General features: G+C 42.8%; 1 protein-coding gene across 1 annotated transcript in view; it reads right to left on the bottom strand.

Annotated features, from left to right (window-relative positions):
• Positions 1-21,420, bottom strand: part of CCDC136 (coiled-coil domain containing 136) — a 34,306-nt gene that overhangs the window by 2,103 nt on the left and 10,783 nt on the right. The window contains exons 3-8 of the mRNA XM_066589926.1: positions 20,866-21,057; positions 20,396-20,470; positions 18,728-19,042; positions 15,521-15,632; positions 3,918-4,167; positions 2,951-3,085 (exon numbers count right to left, since the gene is read on the bottom strand). Coding sequence (XP_066446023.1) covers positions 2,951-3,085; positions 3,918-4,167; positions 15,521-15,632; positions 18,728-19,042; positions 20,396-20,470; positions 20,866-21,057 — 1,079 coding nt within the window. The remainder of the gene's footprint in view (positions 1-2,950; positions 3,086-3,917; positions 4,168-15,520; positions 15,633-18,727; positions 19,043-20,395; positions 20,471-20,865; positions 21,058-21,420) is intronic.

Below are 21,420 nucleotides of genomic sequence, written 5' to 3'. Positions count from 1 at the left end.
AGATAATGATATCAACAGTGACAATCTTTACTTCAGGTCAGATCTAGCTTCACAAGAACTCGAAAAAAAGGCAGAGCCCACACCAAAAACATACAATTCGACGAGTTTATTCAAGAATAATAGTCATTGATCTGCTAAAAGTGTAAGACATGACCCAGAGATCATAATAGAGGGGACAGAGAAAAGAGAACATTTTGATAGTCCTTTAGTAAATTTGTAAAGGACATAACAAAATCATAGTGTGGATACATAAAAAAAGGCAGTAAAATAAACAAAAAGCAAGTGAAATTAATGTTATCCCTTAATTAACACTGCATCAGGGGTATTATATCCTCACATGGTCATGGTAGCTGTGTGGACACCTACAGGCTGAAGAATAGACAGACGATTTGCAATTTTTGTTCTCCTTTCAGATTGTTTCAACTGGATAACCTTCCTTATTTTGATGTCCATATCTACCGAATGCTGATATTGTTTAAATCTATTTATCTATCTATCTATCTATCTATCTATCTATCTATCTATCTATCTATCTATCTATCTATCTATCTATGGTTAATTGTTAAAAACTTATTTTATGTTTATTGCAGTTTATATCATTTAATATCAAAGAAAATGTGTCACGAATATGCATAAATTATATATGAGTAGACTCAGGCTCACGTATTTTGGCCATGTAATGCGAGCAGAGTCGCTAGAAAAATCTATAATAATTGGACAGATCAGCGGCAAAAGAAGACCTGGCCACCAAAGGACACGATGGCTGATACTGTCAGAGCTGATACTGGCATGGATATCACACAACTGAAAGAAGCAGGGCAAAACCAAAGAACATGGAGGGAGGCAGCGTTTAGGGTCACTGAGGATCATGAACGACTAAACGGCTAAAAACAACAACAATATATGAATAAGGTCATACGACTAAAATCACTTATCGTACCTGTAATGCTATTAGGCACCGTCTTAAGGCTGAGATTTTTTACTTTCAGTTTCACATCTATACCATGGCGCATCAGCAGAGCTCTGGCTGAGACTATACCATTTTTGCCTGCTGGAGGGGCAGTTTAATTATCATTACTTTCTATATTCACCTTTTGTTACTCATTTTGCCATTGTGGATTCGCTGCAGAGTTTCCACTGAAGAAAATCCACAATGAATCTGAAAAGTTTGAACATGCCCAAAGGATGGTGACACACAAGCATAATCCGGCTGCATTTATGTGTCTGTAAAGGTAATGCAAGCCTAGTAGTAGTAAAAGAAACATCAAGATGATTAGTCCCCTATATACAGTGAAGAGTATATACAACATATGGCCAAAGTATGTGGACCCAATTACTAATTTTTGAGTTCAGATATTTCAGCCTCACCCAAATGAAATCAAGCAACACAACCATGCATTCTCCATAAACAATTATTAGGTCGTACTGAAAAAAACAGAAACTTTATACATTTTCTGATCCACTCAATCTGTATCAAGTTTTTGTTAAGCTTATCTGTTAAATTACAGTGCAGAGGACTCTAAAGCTCCATTTAGATGCAACGAATGTTAGGCAAACGATGCCTGACACTCGTCCCCGCACATACTCGCTCTCCTGCTGCTGCACGGGAGCTAGTATCGCTGGCTCACAGCGGGGTAGCTGGAGAAGATTTCACTCCTCGCTCTCTCCTGCTCCTCTCCATTGACTTAACATAGCGGCTGTTCAGTACTGAATGGCTGCTATATACAATGAACGATGATCGCTCAGCTCATCGTCCATTGTTCATGCTGCATAAATGATGGGTGATGAGCTAATCGCTCATCGTTCAGTGTAAATAGCAGCTGTTAAGTACTGAACGGCCGCTATGTTAAGTCAATAGAGAGGAGCAGGGGAGCTTGAGGAGAGAAATCTCCTGCAGCTTCCCCACCCCCCTGCTGGCCGCTCTGTGATTCACTAGGGCTGAGAGTTTTTAATTGAATATTTCCATACCCCCTTAAGATTGCTAAGAGGGCCATTCAATGTTACAGCTTCAGTAAAGAACAGCCTTCATCTACCAAAACTATTGTGTCATTATTCTATTCTTGTTCACCCTTTAACTCACCTCTGTGATATATATATAGTTAAGCACTGACCGAAACTCATTTGGGCATTCCTTAACAAGTTCAGTGCTTGCACATATTATGCATTTAGGAAATCTGAAAAACGTCCTTATGAATAAATACAATAGAGAAGTCCATGAAGAATAAAGTTCCATGAGAGTAGAGTTTCACTGTGACTACGTGCCTTTGTACACAGAGCGATGACCATTCAGTTTATTACTGGATTGTGCAAAACTGAACAATAGCCATTCAGAGGAAGCACTGCCAGCAACTAAACGACAAACGATAATTAATTTGCTTATTGTTCATCGTCCAGTTTCTGCAGGCATAAAAATCAAATGATGATTGGCCATGTAATGTGCAGTTGTTCATCTATGAACAACTTCCGGTTTACTCTGAATGAAGGCGGGCGCCTGGAAGCGACTTCCAACGTGCTCGGCCTCCATTTCTTGTTCCTGTGTGAAAGCATTGGAGCAAACATTGCTGGGATGACTCTAACAAAGCTAATAGTTTTGCAGTGTGATACAATAAAACAGAGTAAGATGACTTAGCAGACATATATACAGTACACTGATCTGTCAAGCAGGATGCAGGTGCATGTGCAGAGACAAAACTGAGTACTACATTCACAAAGCTGTAGCTACAGTAGAAGAAGCAAACATTGAGTAGTAACCATAAATCAAATAGGTAACAGCGCCACTCTACTCCATAAGATCAGCACTATTTTCAAGAATGGTGCTGTTTCTGGGAAAATACAGACTATTTTTCTAATTTTATTATTAAAGGCTTACCCTCCAAAAAAGATAAACTGCAGCATAAAATGCTTTGATACATAGTATGTTATGTTGTAGAAAAAGAAACATTAGTTTTACCTGCAAACCACTCTCCTTCAGCCTATGGATCTCCTCTCTGCATAACCTCAGCTCCTCCTGTAACTTTTCCTGCTCGTCTTGGCTGAGGCGATGACGTTGTTGCAGTTCCTCAATTTCACTGAGGAGACCAGCACACTGCAATAGTAAGAATCTATTTAATAGACCAGGTAGTTAGTGTGATGAGTGATCAAACAAGAAGGTATATAAAACTATATACGATGTGAGGGTATTAGTGTACAAAATGTGAAAGCTAGTGGGCCACTTCATGACTCCTGGCTATACCGCTAGTCCCTACACTAACCAGGAGTCCAGCAGCACCAGACACAGTTCACACAGCACACTGCAACAGCACACAGATAGCAGGTCACACACCAAGCTAACACAAAACTGACAGAATATAAATGAACAAACGGACATGAACCAGCAAGACACAGATCACACAGCAAACTTCAAAAGACAAGGATTCATGACTGCTCACCCTGAACACCAGACAGAGATTGACCAGGAGCTGGGTTTATATGTGAGCACAGACCCAGGAGATTGGCTAGCAGGAAGAACCACACCCAGCCAGCTCAATCATTAACCCTGAGAGTGCTGTGCTGCTGGAAGCACAGTAGTACAAAATGTCTCAGCAGCACACATAACAATGCATTTAGACTTCATGAATGCAAGCATAATGGTTCCCGCTTATGTGTATCAAGCCCCTCCTCCCACCCCCCAAAAAATCCAGTTATAGCAGCTCACATCCAGGACGCCATGATGCCAGGAGTTTGGAATGGTCACAGGAAAGTATGTAAAAGTCACATGTTTTTGCACAACTGGGACTTGCACTAATATATGAGACTTCTGGCATAAACTGTCTTATGATCCCCCCACATTTCAAATATAGTGGGTCTACAAAGGTTGTAAAATAGCTTCTGTGTACTCAATCATATTATCAAATATTCCACAAAGTGAACATGCTAACCTCACTCTGCGCTCTCTGCACTTTCTCCTCTGCGCTCTGAAGCTGCATGTTCAGCCTGTTCTTGTCCTCTTCACGAGTCATTTTATGTTTCTCAGGGTCGGGGTCGCTATTTGTCTCAATGACTCCACTCAGAGTAATGATGTTTTCAGTATCGAACTGCGGGATTTTTGGATCTGTCAGACTATCGCTCTCTTCTCCATGGTCTTGATGTGACTCTTCGGTGTCATCCTCATGATCCGTGCTCTCTACCCTGCATGGTATAACACATTTATTACTAGAGACAGAACTTTAGCATGATATAGAAGTACAGTACAGCTGAATCTTCAATTCTGCAGACATTGTACTATCACTGCATACCATGGCAACTGCAGCAATACATCTGTAATGAGATTATGCTTGTATACTACTGTATATTTATATTGGAATACTGTGGGCTGGAGGATCATCTTTGAAAATGCTGATATTCCTAATCTTGCAAAGGGTAGGAGTGTAGCTATAGGAGGTGCAGAGGCAACAGTCACACCTGGGCCAGAGCCCAAAAGTCCTTCTGCCACATAAGAAGGGGTCAGCATGGTGGCTTGGAGGTTACCACTGTTTTTTTGCAGCGCCGTGGTCCTGGGTTCAAGTCCCACCAAGGACAACATTACTCTCTGCATGAAGTTTGTGTCTGTTCGGGTTGGTTTCCTCTAAGTACTCTGGTTTTCCCCCATACTGTGAGCCCCAATGGGGACATCAAATGATGTACAGCGCTGCTGAATAATATGCTATATAAATGTGTAAAATAAATAAGAGGATGCCAGTACAGGAGTCATTCTGGACAGAAAAGCTCTGAAAACACCACTTTTCGGCCCAGTTCAAACGACTAACAGGGATGGAACCTATGTGAGATAGAGACGAAAAAGGTCAGTCTTGCGTGCTCTCCCTTATGGCGCTGTCCCGGTTCTGTCTCTCTTTTCATTCCCATACAATTCTCTGCATGGGAACAGAACCTAGAATGGAACCAGCAGTGGAATTCCTAAAAGCATAGTGAAAAAGAAACCTTACTTTACCATTCCCCAGTATTTGAATAAAACCATGGTTTCAGGTCTATCACTACCAGGGTATGTGTGGTCAAACAAAGGCAAATTTTTTTTATATACAATAAAAGTCCCAAGCTACAGTTTCCAGTCAATGGTGAATCTAGAGCAGAAAAGGTGTGGGAAATTAAGCACATAAGTACAGCATAAGAGCCAAGCTCATAACATAAATACAGCAGCAGAACCAAGTTTATACAATAAATACAGTACCAGAACCAAGCTCATACTAAAAATACAGCACCGGTACTAAGCTCATAACATAAAGAGAACACCATAGCAAAGCTCATAATATAAATGCAGCACCAGAACCAATCTCCAAACAAATATATTACCAAAACCAAGGTCAATATAAATGCAGCGCCAGAACCAAGAACATAATCTAAATACGGCAACAGAACCAAGCTCATAAGATATAGCACCAAAACCACTCCCATAAATACAGCACCAGAAACAAGCATGTAACATAAATACAGCACTGGAACCAAGCTCATACAGTAGTAGAAATACAGTCCCAGAACCAAGCTCATAACAGAGACTCAGAGCCAAGCTCATAATATAAATACAAAATCAGAAGCAAGCTCATAATAATGCAGTCACCAGATATTAAATACTACTTCCACACAGTGAAAGCTATTACAGTTCAGTTACATCCAGAGATTACAAGTGACATCTTCTCTAATTGGAGTCATTCATTTTCATTTTTTTGTCTATCCAGGCCCAAATCACCATGAAGATTTCTTGCAGCTACAACTCAGTGTACACTCTACCTATTCTGCCACTACCTTTTTCAGCACCCCCATAACAATAATGTCCCTTCTCTGTCCCACAAAGTAATAATGCACCCTCTGTGGCCCCACAAAGTAATAGTGCACCCTTTGTTGCCCCACAAAGTAATAGTGCACCCTCTGTGGCCCCACAAAGTAATAGTGCACCCTCTGTTGCCCCACAAAGTAATAGTGCACCCTCTGTGGCCCCACAAAGTAATAATGTACCCCCTCCAGAACCCCCACAAAGTAATAGCGCTCCTTTTGTGACCTCACTTAGTGATAGTGTCCCCTTTGTTGCCCCACTTATTAATAGTGTCCCACTTAATAATAGTACCCCATCTGTTGTCTTACTTAATTATACTACCTCCTCTGCGGCACCAACTAGTTATAGTTCTCTCACTTAGTTATAGTGCCCCTTCTGTGGCCACACTCAGTAAAAGTTCAGTGCCTGTTGTAGTCACAGAGCAGCAAAAGCTTCAATCTTTACACACTGCTGGCAGATGCACGCGCTCTGCTTAGAGCATATTCTGACATCCTTTTTTTCTGCGCTCTCAGTACAATGTATCCAGAGAACTGGAGAGGGAAAGAGGTCAGATTATGCTCTATACAGAGCCCGCGGCATCCAACAGGACTGTGCGAGGAAAGAAGATTCTGCTGCTGCTGACTGGACCTTAAAAGGCCTGCTGGTCTTTACAAGAGGAGTTCCTGGGCAACTGGAAACCCCTTAAAGGAGATGTCTCGAGGAAGCAGTGAATTTTTTTTTTTGCCCAGTCCCCCCCATTAAGTACACATTACTAAGCCCCCCTGTAAATGACATTTCTAGCTGGTTCGTACTTACCGTTCTAGCGTTTCAGCAACTTATAAAAGTTTCCCCAAGATGGCCGCCGGCTCTTTTCCCGTCGCTCGCTGCAGCCCGACGTGCGCGCTCCCGAGACGCTGCCAGCTGTGTCTCCATGACAACACGACGCCCCGCAGCCGCCGACCGGACCCCTGGAGTGAACACGGCCGACCAGTCACCCACCGCCAGGCAGAAGGTAACCGGCGCAGCCCCCCCCCCCCGGCACAGCGGCAGCCCCCCCGGCCCAGCGACAGCCCCCCCCGGCCCAGCGCTAGTTCCCCCGGCGCAGCGACAGCCCCCCCCGGCCCAGCGCTAGTTCCCCCGGCCTAGCGACAGCCCCCCCCCGGCCCAGCGACAGCCCCCCCCGGCCGAGCGACAGCCCCCCCCGGCCCAGCGCTAGTTCCCCCGGCGCAGCGACAGCCCCCCCCGGCCCAGCGCTAGTTCCCCCGGCCTAGCGACAGCCCCCCCCGGCCCAGCGACAGCCCCCCCCGGCCCAGCGCTAGTTCCCCTGGCGCAGCGACAGCCCCCCCTGGCCCAGCGCTAGTTCCCCCGGCGCAGCGACAGCCCCCCCCCCCCCCGGCCCAGCGATAGTTCCCCCGGCCTAGCGACAGCCCCCCCCCCGGCCCAGCGACAGCCCCCCCCGGCCCAGCGCTAGTTCCCCCGGCGCAGCGACAGCCCCCCCCATCGCAGCGACAGCCCCCCCATCGCAGCGGCAGCCCCCCCCCGGTGCAGCCCGGCGCAGCCCCCCCGGCCCATCACTTACCAGGACAGCTGGACGGCGGGACAGCTGGGCGGCTTCTCCGGACAGCTCGGCAGCTCTGCACCTTCCTCTAACAGAGGAAGGTACAGAATGGCCTCTCCAGCGCGCTCCCGAGCAGTGACAGCTCGTCTGCGCATGCGCAGAAGAGCTGTAGCGGGGGGCACACTGAAGCGGCTCGTGCTGAAAGGAGAAGACCGGACTGCGCAAGCGCGTCTAAAAAAGCAAGCTGCCAGCGAATTTAGACGGAACCATGGAGACGAGGACGCTAGCAACGGAGCAGGTAAGTGGAATAACTTCTGTATGGCTCATATTTATTGCACAATGTATATTACAAAGTGCATTAATATGGCCATACGGAAGTGTATAACCCCACTTGGTTTCGCGAGACCACCCCTTTAAGTGCTTCCCTGGGAGTTTGGTAAGAGGACGGCTTTATGGGAAGGAGAGATACATCTCTAGTAGAGCTCTTAGATAAGAGCTTAATGAGCAATTGTGAATTTCTTTATTGTAGCATTTATTTTACCTGATAAGGTTTTATTAAGTCTTTTAGAAATGAGATATTTAGCTTGAATAGTATGTTGGCTAGAGAGACACAAAGGGTTTTTATACTCCTTGATGATGCCTGTTAATTATCAGAATCATTTATTACAATAATTAGGAAAGAAGATTGTACGAATTTGTTGAATAGAACTTGTATGTTACAATAAAAGAGCAGAATTATATAAATCATATCCAAATTACAATCAAATGCAGTCATTAATAGGGTCTACATAAAAGCATGTTTATTTAATGTGATAATTGGGATTTCAAGAAGATTTCAGGTATCTTTAGTGGCTGTTGTATTTACTTCATGAAAATAAGACAGAAATATTTATTTAAACAGCAATTCTGAATCAGATCTGAAGGTTAACAAGCATTTTAATGATAACTGTAGTGTAGATAAGCAAAATATTATATAGATGTGCCCTTTTTAGGCTGTTTGTTGGATCCGTGAGGGAGATGAAATTTCTTACTTAATGCCGCCAGATTTGTCCCCCGACGAGATCTTTATCCACGGACCTTTCCCCGGCTTCTGCACATGTGCCGTTGGCAAAATGGTGGACGCAAGCATAGAAGCTGGGGAGGGCCCAGGAAATGTAAAATCTCCTTGCTCCTGGGTACCTAGGGTAGCTGAGAGCCTGGAGCAGTGACCGTGTGCCGCGGTGAGCGCTCCACAGCCACGTGATCGCTGTTATACAATGGATAACAGTGATCACGTAAAAGTTTTTAAAAAAGTTAAAGTTTGATCTGCCCTCACTGATATGATCGGATAAGTGAGATAAAACTTCTTACAGGAGGCCTCCGCATTTGTCCCCCAATGCGATCATCCCCCACAGACATTCCGAGCTTCTGCGCATGCTGGCAAAATGTTGTACGCATTTGCAGAAACTGGGGAGGGCAAGGGAAATTTAAAATCTCCTTGCTCCCAGGTAAGGATAGCTAAGAGCCTGAAGCAGTGACCAGAGACCCAATTGAGCGGTCCCTGGTCATGTGATCGCCATTATCCAATGGTATAAACAGGTAGCAATCTACATTAGGCCGGTCCCACACAACTGGATAGGAATTGCAAATTCCACGTGAACCAGTCAAATGCATTGGATTACACAAATCCAGTCACATTAGTGGGTCAGAATTACGTAATCCACTCGCAGAAAACTGAACGCAGCATGTTCTATTTTACTACAGATATTTGCGACATAGAGCCCTCCCCTACTCTATGGTCACGGATATACCCACAGCCCATATGCAATTACATTTTGTACGGGCTGCGGGTACCCACGACATTGCTAAGCGACAGCGCAGGAAATATAAACAAACAAAAAAGTTTTGCGCAGTCCATTATGCGACATTACGCAAGGTCCCGGCCAGGCTCACAGCTGGGATCTGCTGGGGGCCTCCGCAAGCGAATTCCACATACGGCCATGTGAGCCCGGCATTATTCAGATCGCTACCAATAATGCGTACAAAATTTACAAAAAGTCCCTAGAAATGCTCACTTTCCTACAGTTTCAGGAGCAGCTGGTTGAGTGCCTTCTGTGTGAGACCATCGCACCTCAGCAAGATTACGAGTCTTAGAAGGTGCGAAGTTTCATAGAGTGCCAATTTTTACACCCCTCCCCTGCCACTGTGGTCAAAAAATACCCCCCCAAAAAGTGTCGGGTTTGCAGCAAGCATGGGAGGAGGAGGGATACCTGGTTTTAATGCCCATCCCAACCAGACCTCCATAATTACCCGTCTTTGGACATACCACACAGTTTACAATATTACTTTTATCTAAGATTCAGGGAATGCCAAAAGGGTGAGGGTGATTCTTTTTAGGGAGTCAATTTTTTTCTGCACAAGTGTGCAATGGGGGTCTGTGCAGCCAGACATAAAATTAGGGCCACAATGAGTATATTTCTGAACACGGGACAAACAGGGATATCCATTTTGGAGAGAAAGTCTTCATTTTTACGTGTGCTGTACAAAAAAATTTTTTTTAAATGACATAATTGCCAAAAACATGAAAATAGTAATTTTTTCCTTCTACTTTGCTTAGATTCATTCAAAAACTGTGGGGTCAAAATACGCAGTACACCCCTAGATGAATTCATTAGGGGGTCTAGTTTTCAAAATGCGGTCATTTGTGGGGATTCTCTGTCATTTTGGCTGCTCACGGGCTCTACAAGTGGGCAATGGGGCCTAAAACCCCTTCAAGCAAAATGTCTATTCTAAAAGCCACCGTCTGCTCCTTTCAGTTTGCACCCAGTTGTGCATACAGACATAAGATTAGGGCCATAATGGGTATGTCTCTGAACACAGGACAAACAGGGGTATCCACTTTGGGGTGCAAATCCTCGTTTTCATGTGAACTATAGAAAAAAACACCTGTCTTTAAAATTACATATTTGCAAAAATATGAAATTTTATTTTTTCTCCTCTAAATTGCATTAACTCCTGAAAAAAAATTGCAGTGTCAAAACATTCATGACCCCCCTCAGTGAATAAAATAAGGGGTATATTTTTTTAAATGGGGTCATTTGTGGGGGTATCTATCATTCTGACACCTAAGAGCCTTTGAAATCTTCTCTTTGTGTCTAAGGGCCCCAACCAGTCTTAACAACCTCCATGATGTACAGTTTTGTCATGGAGGTTCTGGGTTTGTATGGAGTGGGATTGGGAGCTCCATACAATGCTGGTGCTGGCTGTTTCTTACAGCTGACACCCACCTGCAACAGCTGTAATCAGCACTTCTACTAATTGCAGCTGTTAACCCTTTAAAAGCCGCTATCAATTCTGAAAGCGGCATTTAAATTCCCCGATCAAAGCTCGGGGGTCCCGAACGGCCCCCTGCGATGAGATTGCGAGGTGCCCTTTGGTTGCTATGGTACCTGGGGGCCTTCTAAAAGCCCCAGTGCTGCCATTACAGATTGCCCATCAAGCCATGCCTGTGGCGTGCCTTGAAAGATTGCGGTATGATGTAATACGATGGTTATAATGCAGGAGCGATCAAACCATCCCAAGTTCATGTCCCTTAAGGGGACTAAAAGAAAATGTAAAAATCTGTTTTTAAAGGTTTTATTAGTTTATTACTTATTAAAAAAAAGTAATAACATTTTTTATTTTTCTTTACTTTTGCCATATTCATGATAAAAAAAATCTAAATAAAATCCCCTTAAAACATATTTGGTATTGCTGCTCCATAAAAGTCAGGTTTACCAAAGTAGCGCATTATTTACCCTGTGTACGTTGTCAGAAAAAAATACACAATGTCAGAATTGCATGTTGCAGGTTGCCCTGTCTCCAAGAAAAAAAGGGGAAAAAAGCAATCACAAAGTTGTAGGTACTCCAAAATGGTTCCAACAGAAATTATGGTACTAAAATATTTTTGTTTTTATTATTATAACAAATGCCAAAAATCACTGGTTCAGTCAAACACTGCTGCAAACATTTTGTGCAAACATAATGCAATACAAATCCTCATAAAATAAAGTAAAATATAACAACAAGAAATCCAGTGTTTATCTAATCAATAGCATGTAAACGTGGCGTAATGATTTTAAGACCTACGGCTAAATGTCCACCTGCATGCACGGATTCCACTGCTGAATACCGCAGCGGTATCCTGCGTGCCTTCGGAAATTGAAGGGAAAAGACAGTTTCTTACTAGAGATGAGCGAGCGTACTCGGATAAGCACTACTCGCTCGAGTAATTGGCTTTATCCGAGTATCGCTGTGCTCGGGTCTAAAGATTCGGGTGCCGGCACGGAGCGGGGAGCTGCAGGGGAGAGCGGGGAGGAACGGAGGGGAGATCTTTCTCTCCCTCTCTCCCGCCCGCTCTCCCCTGCTCCCCGCTGCGACTCACCTGTCAGCCGCAGCGGCACCCGAATCTTCAGGGACGAGCACAGCGATACTCGGATAAAGCCAATTACTCGAGCGAGTAGTGCTTATCCGAGTACGCTCGCTCATCTCTATTTCTTACCTCTCCGGATCCAGCGCAGGTCTCCTCCGTTACAGACGGATCTTCTTTCTTCAGCACGGCGGATGTGTCTGGGCAGTGATTTTTTCTTTATAAATCTCCTGCTTTCCTGCAGATCCGCGGCACGTCCACAGTGACAGCTGTGAGTGGTCCGTGGATCAAACAGCTTCTATTGACTTTAATGGAAGCCGCCTACGCGAGTTGGGGGTAAGGGAGAGGGTGGAGGGGGGGTTTACCCAGTGTGAACCCGTCTCCAAACAACAAACTTAGAACCGCCAATTATGATGTTTCAACACCATTATGATGCCAGGATTCTGCCCTAGGAGAAGAGCGGAACTGAATTCAAGTTGCCCAGATACTATAGTGTTTTCGTCTCCCGTACACAACTCTTCCATGTACCAATAGAAATTAAAGGACGGCCCACATAAAATGAGCCTTCACACAACTATGTCGATGAAAAAATAAAAAGTTATGACTGTCAGAGGATGAGGTAGAAAGTGATTTTACTTTTTTACCCCCACATTTTTTATTTTTTAAAAGTAGTGCAGCAAAAAAAAAAAATGGAAATTTGGTATCATAGAAATGGTACTGAGCTATAGAATGAAGTCATGTTACTTTTGCTGCAGCGTGTTCACATTGAAACAAGACCACCCTAAAGATGGTGGAATTGCGCTTTTTTCCCCTTTCACTCCAATTAGCATTTTTTTAAAGTTAATCAATACATTATATAGTATCATTGAAAAATACAACCCATCCTAAAAACACAAGCCCTTAGACAGCTATGTTGATGGATGAATAAAAGTTATGATTTTTTAAAAGTGGAGAAGCAAAAACCAAAATGATAAAAAAAAGGGCCGCATCCGTAAGGGTGTAACATACTTGAAATATTGTCTGGACATCCTCTGCATTCAAGAAACCCACTTCTCCCATTCCTCTTCGCCCCATTATTTTCACTCATAGTATTATAGATATTTTCAAGCCTTGGCCTCTATAAAGCATAGAGGGGTTCTTACTCTTCTACATAACTCCTTCCCCTTACAGGTAGGTAAAGTGTAATCCGAATTCGAAGGCAGATTCTGTATAGTACTAGGCACAATACCTAATCAATATGTCTATGCGCCTTTAGAGAATCCTCTCCCTATTCTTCAGCTCTTTCTCTGTAAGCTTCTTAAATATCCCTCAAGAAAGATTACTTGGACGGGAGACTTCAATTTTCCTTTTCTTTTAAGCTTGGATAGGTCTAGTCTCAGACCCGATAGATTCATGAGCTCTCCAGTGCATCATGCTTATTTTCGGTTTATAAATAGGAAAAGTAAAGGGGTCACAACTTGATTATTTAATTCTAAGTGCAAACATAAGTGACCCCCTATGTTATGTAGCTAATAACACATCTGAACCGCACAAACGGGAAATTTGCGATGGCCATTTTATACGCCCTAAATAGGAAAAATAAAGTGCTTGCAACTTCAATATTCAATTCTAAGCGTAAAAAACTGTGCTAAAATCTGTGCAATACATAAGAAACCATAAAACCTAGGGAAATGATTTGTATACTGAGGAGAATCTACCTCATCTCTATGTGTATATACTGAGGAGAATCTACCTCACCTCTATGTGTATATACTAAGGAGAATCTACCTCACCTCTATGTGTATATACTGAGGAGAATCTACCTCACCTCTATGTGTATATACTGAGGAGAATCTAACTCCACTATGTGTATATAATGAGGAGAATCTACCTCACCTCTATGTGTATATACTGAGAAGAATCTAATGCTTCTCTATGTGTATATATTGAGGAGAATCTACCTCACCTCTATGTGTATATACTGAGGAGAATCTACCTCACCTCTATGTGTATATACTGATGAGAATCTAACGCTTCTCTATGTGTATATTCTGATGAGAATCTAACGCTTCTATATGTGTATATACTAAGGAGAATCTACTTCACCTCTATGTGTATATATTGAAGAGAATATAACTGACCTCTGTGTGTATATACTGAGGACAATCTAACTGACCTTTATGTGTATATACTGAGGAGAATCTACCTAACCTCTGTGTGTATATAGTGAGGAGAATCTAACTGATATATATGTGTATAGACTGAGGAGAATCTACCTCCTCTCTGTATGTATATACTGAGGAGAATCTACCTCACCTCTATGTGTATATACTGAGGAGAATTTACCTCACCTATACATGTATATACTGAGGAGAATCTACCTTACCTCTATGTGTATATACCGAGGAGAATCTACCTCACCACTATGTGCATATACTGAGGAGAATTTACCTCACCTCTATGTGTATATACCGAGGAGAATCTACCTCACCTCTATGTATATATACTGAGGAGAATCTACCTCACCTCTATGTGTATATACTGAGGAGAATCTACCTCACCTCTATGTGTATATACTGAGGAGAATCTACCTCACCACTATGTGTATATACTGAGGAGAATTTACCTCACCTATATGTGTATATACTGAGAAGAATCTAACTGACCTCCATGTGCATATACTGAAAGGCTGTAAAGTACATAAGGAAACAGCCATGGACAGGAATTGGGATGCAATTAAGGCGAAAAAGGGGCTGCAATCTCCAATCTGAAGGTAAATTTGAATAAAAAGGGTTATTACCTGTAAGGGTAAAAAGTGAGGAGAGTGGGAGGTGTGACAGATTCTACAGAGGGACACCGGTCATGCAGTCTGAGGAGAATCTAACGCTCCTCTATGTGTATACATACTTATTCCTCAGTATCTCGGAAATAACTATGACTTCATAAACTTTTCTGTGCAAACAGGTTAACACCTGTACCAAATTAACTCGAGCGAAGCCAGGTATATCAGCTAGTCCAATATATATGCATAGCTACAAGGATCCATATAGCTTCTAGATGGAAACAAACCATCCTGTTATTTCATGAAGTCATTAATAGAATCTCTACAATGATGTTATATGAAAAGATAGGAAAAGATTCACGCAATAGTGGCTGATGCCATGACCACTTTCTCCAATACTTGGAAGCCCTGGATTGATAGCCTAGAAGTCCCTGGTCTTCGATTCAGTATGTCCTTGACCTAGCCTAGCCCACAAATGAATCCTTTCACACTGTGAATCCTATTCACGTGATTCATAGATGCTTATGTGAATTCTTGATGAGCAGTTCATGTATATTTTATCTTCCTGTATTCACCCCTCTCCCCTTACAGCCACTACTGATGTTGGCTATGTGAGCACTTTACCTGGCTGGATTATGCTCTATACAATCTCACCCCCTGCATGGGGACATGTTCTCTGTACATTTTTCTTACTACTGCAGCCATCACATAATCCAATCCAATATAAATTAGTAATATTAGTAAATGAACATATCTATTAGTGGATGATGTTTAATAAATTCAGACAATGTCAGCGCTCTGGAGACAAGTACGATATGCAGATTATTATATGTATATGTACAGTGTATATGCACTAGGACAAAATTAAATGTGCAGAGTGCCCCGTAAACAAAAGCAGAATAATATATATGAAGAATACATGCTGATACCTGTGAAAATGTGACATTTGTAATTTGGTTGCTGCTGTTTCCCAACATATTATTACCAAACTGAAGCAACAAGTGATAAAAATACAAATACATAAAGATGTACCTTTCTTCACCCAAGAGCAAGAGATGACTCTTCAGCTGACTGTTACTCTCTTGCAGAATACTACGCTCCATCTGGAGATGCTGACACTGGTCACGCAGGAACTGCAGCTCTCCTGTTGTAGGTAAAGAAATACGGAGTGAACAAGTGCAGATGTGAAAAACAAGAAAATTCAATATGGAAGAGAACACTACTTTAAGGCCCCCTGTCCACAGGCGAGGCAGAATATCGCTAGCTATATTCCGCCACATGGGAGCAGAAGAGAGATCTTTCAGTTTGTCTGCGGTGTGCCTATCTGACAGACAGGCTTCCCGTGGAGAATCGTGGCAAATCGCAGCATACGATGGAAAGCGTGCACTGCGTTACCTGCAGCAGGATTATCGGGGCGAGTAACGCAATGCACAATCGCCCGTGGACAGGAGCCCATAGAAATACACATAGTAATACCTAGTATCGGGAAAATCTAAGAATGGCTTCATATCTGCATTGGAACCTCCAGCTGGAGGTTCCTTCACAGATCCGGCTTCAAATACCAGAAGAAAAAGTGCAGCATGCAGCGCTCTTTCTTCGTCTGAAAGCCGGGTAGCTGGGTGGACCACATTATAATCAATCGGGTCCGCCAGGCGCTGTTCAGTTCCATCCAGAGACAGAACTGTTCAGCTGTGGGGATTCCCCTTTCCTGCTCTCTGAATGCAGCAGGATCCCCAGCACAAGTGTGAAAAAACGCGAACATAATTAGCATGCTGTATTTTTATTTTTGTGCTGATCAAAAAAATGAATAATGCTTTGTCAGTCTACATATTAAATTAGTTGTGAAATTTGGGATTCCCTGACAATAGGTTTGACATGGATGACCACTGCTAACACTTAGTGATCAGACGTAACCTCTGGGGAAAATTCACAGTTAGGGCTTGTTCACATGGGCATAAGCACATTTCTGTCATGCCAAAACGTGTGTTTGTGTGACCAAAAATCACTTCTGCTCGCACTTTACAGCCACTCCAGTGTGGTTTTGTGTGCACAAAAGTGCATTTTATGCGTATGTCATGCTTATATATGCATGCACATTGATTTCAATGGATTCTTGTGGTGCGCACATACGTACCAAGATAGGTCATACCATGCGTATTACGCATGCAAATTGTGCAAGCATAATACACTGCACAAATATGCTCGTGTGAACAAGCCCTTAATGTTTATTTTCCCACAGTGCCAATACAGGGTAACGGACCAATGTGTTCCTGCTGAAATAAAAAAAAATATCCATGACCAGTGATTCCCAACCTTATTACCACAGGGGACCCTAAAAGCTGTCTCCACTCCTGGGAAGCCTCTAATGCCATTCCTGTCTCAGAATGTTGGTGTAGAGGTGGGTAACACTATTTAATTATTGTCCAGTGCTATAATTTGACTGACTAAGGGCCCTTTCACATGTAACGATTACACTGGTCAACAGTGAAAGTCTTTCCGACTTGAAAATAGACATTTCTTAATCATTTCATCATGAAAGAAACAAAAATGACACTGAAAACTTTGAGTTCGCTCTTGACTCTGAGATGTAGCCCATGTGTTAATTATATGTACCTTCATTCAAATCCACAAGGTAAGAGGAATGAAATCATTAAATAAACAAAACTATGTATAAAATAAAATAGTTGAATAACTAAAATGTAAATCAGATACCATAATGGTTAAATCTTAGAACTCCTAGAAATCTTAGAAGCTTCTTAATGATAAAAACTTTGAGCGACTTCTTCAGGGTCATGAGAAATCAGCATGGCAGGCATTTAAAGATGTTGTGCATGGCTTCCTGGGAAATCGAAGAGTTGACAACTACATTGAGATTGTGAATAAACTTCTAGAAAAGTACCATCGATTAGAATCTTAGAATGGTAGAGTTGCAAGGGACCTCCAGAGTCATCTGGTTCAACCTCCTTTTCTTAAATGTTCCATATAAAAGGATCGTTAGATATGTTTCTGCTTTGTAATGTATCTTTGAATAGATTGAAATCAGTTTGAATTCCCTATTGTAAAAGTGACAGATCTTGGGGTTGCTGTGTTCTGGGCACCCCGATGAGATCTGAAGGTTGGGAAACACTGGTCTATGTATTGGTTAATTGAAGGCACTCTGCTGATAGATGAAGGTCCTCAACAGCGGAGCTTTCCATCCTCTACTAACTTCAAATTCTTTGATAGGTTATTTGGAAATAGTTTTTTCAAAGCCAACAACTCCTTTAAGAAATTCCTTGTAAATTACCAATAATTATATGGTGATTCCAAAGTTTAATATGTCATAATTAGAGATGAGCGAACGTGTCCGTTACGGACACATCCGCACCCGGACACCGGCTTTAGCGAACACTGCAGTGTTCGCGCGTAAGTGTCCGGGTGCCGCCGGGGGGCGGGGAGATGCGCGGCGGCGCGGGCGGCAGTAGCGGGGAACAGGGGGGAGCCCTCTCTCTCTCCCTCTCCCCCCCACTCCCCGCCGCACCCCCCCGCGCTGCCACGGCGGCCCCCGAACTTTTTCGCCCGAACACCGAGGTGTTCGCAAAGTTCGGTGTTCGGGCGAAAAAGGGGCGGGGCCGAACGTGTTCGCTCATCTCTAGTCATAATGTAAAAATTTATATTTAGAAAAGACAAGAGAATTGAAGGTCCTTGTATGTTTCACACCTTTATTTAACTATAGGTGACTGAAGAACCATCAGGCTTCATTATAAAGTAGATTACTAAGAATCTTCACTGGTCAGTAAGTCATGTATTCTATTGTAGAACTTGAATTTAACAGTCCCAATTGTATTTTCTGCATTGTACAAACACAGCTACAAATATTAGCTATTATAAGGCAGAAGCAAATGTTCATGATATTGAAAATCTATTCTGAAAGTAATATATCGAGGTCATTAGCATGACCCTTCACCAAAACATAAGATCTATATGGATGATCTGACCTTTGTAAGTGATTGGGTTACTGCCTGCATCCATCTATGTTTAAAGTATTAAATGTCCAAATACCCTTTAAACATATATAACTGAGTTGGGAATGGTATATTCTTACAGCCATCCTGTTCTTGTGCATTCTGCGGTCACATTAAGAAAGTTACATTCAGAAGGGTGAAAGTGCTCACCCTGCAGCATTGCATTAAGATGGTAAAAACATATTCCAGGCAAAGAGCATTGACTGTGTACAATTTGATGGAGTAAAGTGCTTACCCTGCAGGGTCGCTGGCTCCTGACCTGCATGGCCGGGACAGCTTTTCATGCTGATCTCTGCTCTAAGAGTGGTGATTTCCATTTCATACTCCTGTCTTGTCTCCTGCAATTCATGCAGCTCTGCCCGCAGCCTGCACAGCTCCTCCTGCAAGGAAGCGATGTCACTCTCCCTCTCAGCTGCAGCTTCTTCTGCAGCCTGCCGCAGAGACATAATCTCTTCTTGTGCACATCTCAACTCTTGGGACACCTCCAGCAGCTCACACTCCTTCTCCTGCTCCAAGCTGTCCACTTCTTCTTGCACCGAGCGCAGCTGAGCTTCACGGAGATGAAAAAACACATGTTAGCCTGAGAAGTATTCAAATGAAATAATATGGACCTATTTAGGTTTTTGCGAAAACTTAATATTTCTTGGGTAACAGAGTTTGTTGATAATATCCTGGCTGTCCCAAGTGCTTGGACTTACAAAGACAAGATCTTTTTTAATCCTTTATTGTTTGTGTTGGGTGAAATAGGTTAATGGGAATAACGTTGGTGATCTAGGTTACTTAACCTTGCATTACTACTAGAGATGAGCGAGCGTACTCGCTAAGGCAAACTACTCGAGCGAGTAGTGCCTTATGCAAGAACCTGCCCGCTCGCCTCAAAAGATTCGGGTGCCGGCGGGGGGCGGGGAGCGGTGGGGGAGAGTGGAGAGGATCTCTCTCTCACTCTGTCCTCCCCCGCTCCCGATGCTCACTCCCGCAACTCACCGGTCTCCCCTGCCAGCACCCGAATGTTTTGAGACGAGCGGGCAGGTACTCGCATAAGGCAATACTCGCTCGAGTAGTTTGCCTTAGCGAGTATGCTTGCTCATCTCTAATTACTACACTTTCCAAGATAACTTTGTTTTTCTAAAGTAGTTGTACAATTGGCAAGTGTATAATCATATATATAGGAGCTCAATACAGTTTTGCTGTAATAAAAAATGAAATAGCACAAAAAATTTGATAAGGTTAATTTTCACCCAGGGTAGTATTCCAGGGTTAAGAGGTTAATGGCACTACGTATGGTTTTCTTGGGTTTCCTGGCAGTCTATGATAGTGAATGTGTTAAGTCTAAAATTCTCGGTGGTCTAGGGTAGTGCAGAGGTTTAATTCATACCTAGTAACCAGTGATCATATAGATCTGGACAGGGCAGGGGACTGAAATGCCTATGAAGCTGCATTTTAGCAGCCTCATAGTTGCCTATATAACCAGGCACATCACTTTATGAACACTGCTCAATAACTAAGAAAGTGGCCTTGCATCTTGGACCCCATGACTGAGTCCCTTCACACCAATTTTAGGTGCTCTAAATGGAGTAGATTTGCTTAAGTGATTTTGAATGTCAGTGGTTATTAGATGATGCTGGTATTTAGGGATTGTACATCCATAGTGGCCATAGTTGACTTTAGGTACAGGCCAGACAGTATGTATTAATGAGCTGTGTTGCGTTTTGTGTAGAGGTGTTTGACTTTAAAGCCATGGGTTTTTAGATCAAAGATTAATAAAGCAAAACATTATTAGTGCTACAGAAGATCAGTAATGACTTTCCTTTTATCTCCTGTCTGCCATGATGCATGATGAATTTATACAGAAAAGGCCACAAATTTGGTAAATCAGGTACATTTGTTTCACTGTACAGCCCACCTTGCAGTCTCTGAATTTGCTTCGTAAATATCTCTGCTTGTTGAGCACTCGCCAGTCGTTCTTCCTCCAAGATACCTGTAATGAAAACTATAACAGCAGCTGGCAGCACCAATGTAAAATCACTTTAATACATTTTATTTATTTATATTGTCTGATCTTCGTAGAAGCATGCAGAATGGAAAGATTTGCATCTGGAAGGGTGGGTTGTGGTACTAGAGGGATAGATGGTCTTCCAGGGTTGTCTTATAAATATGGTGTGGATAGGACATAGATGTGCTGCCAAAGGGAGAAGAATGTGCTTCTTTTGGGGGTTAGACATGCTGCAAAGGTGGGGATAGGAATGATGCAACAAATGTGGACAAAAAAAGGGAAGGATAGTTCTGAACTGTGTAGCTGAAATGTGAATATTATATAATGTAACAGTGCAGAAATGACATCACCTGATGCTTCAAAATATTCATGCTATTTACCTTGCATCTCCAAAAAGCTGTCTTCATGTTTTAGTGCCAATTCCCGGGTTTCTTCTAGCTCTGTGAGCAGTTGTATGATCTGGGTTCTTAAATCTTGGCTATCTAAAAGCATGCTACTGGGGCCACTTTCTGAACCACTTGGAACATCTCCAGACTCTGACTCAAGGTCTGGTGGCTCTTCATCTTCTGAATCTGAGAGAAGTTAGGGAAGTTAAACAGTTACAAATTGTCCAGATATACTGGAGCAGATTTACTAATGCTACTTAATAGTTAGTTACATAGTATGTTAGGCTAAAGGGAGACAATGTCCATCTACTTAAGCCTATTTCCACCCTCCTTGTTGATCCACAGGAAGGCAAAAAAAAAAACAATGAGGCAGAAGCGAATTTAACCTATTTGGGGGAAATAATTATTTCCCGATTTCATAACGGCAATCAGAATAATCCCTGAATCAATGTTTTGATTGTTCCTACCTGACTCCAAGACCCAGATCAACAACCCTGCTGGTAGTTTAACCCCTTAGTGATGGCCCCATTGCCTTTTTACGTCCTAGCT

The sequence above is a fragment of the Eleutherodactylus coqui genome, chromosome 2, assembly GCF_035609145.1.
Source record: "Eleutherodactylus coqui strain aEleCoq1 chromosome 2, aEleCoq1.hap1, whole genome shotgun sequence".
Classification (NCBI taxonomy): Eukaryota; Metazoa; Chordata; class Amphibia; order Anura; family Eleutherodactylidae; genus Eleutherodactylus; species Eleutherodactylus coqui.
This window is presented reverse-complemented; position numbering and strand designations above follow the sequence as displayed.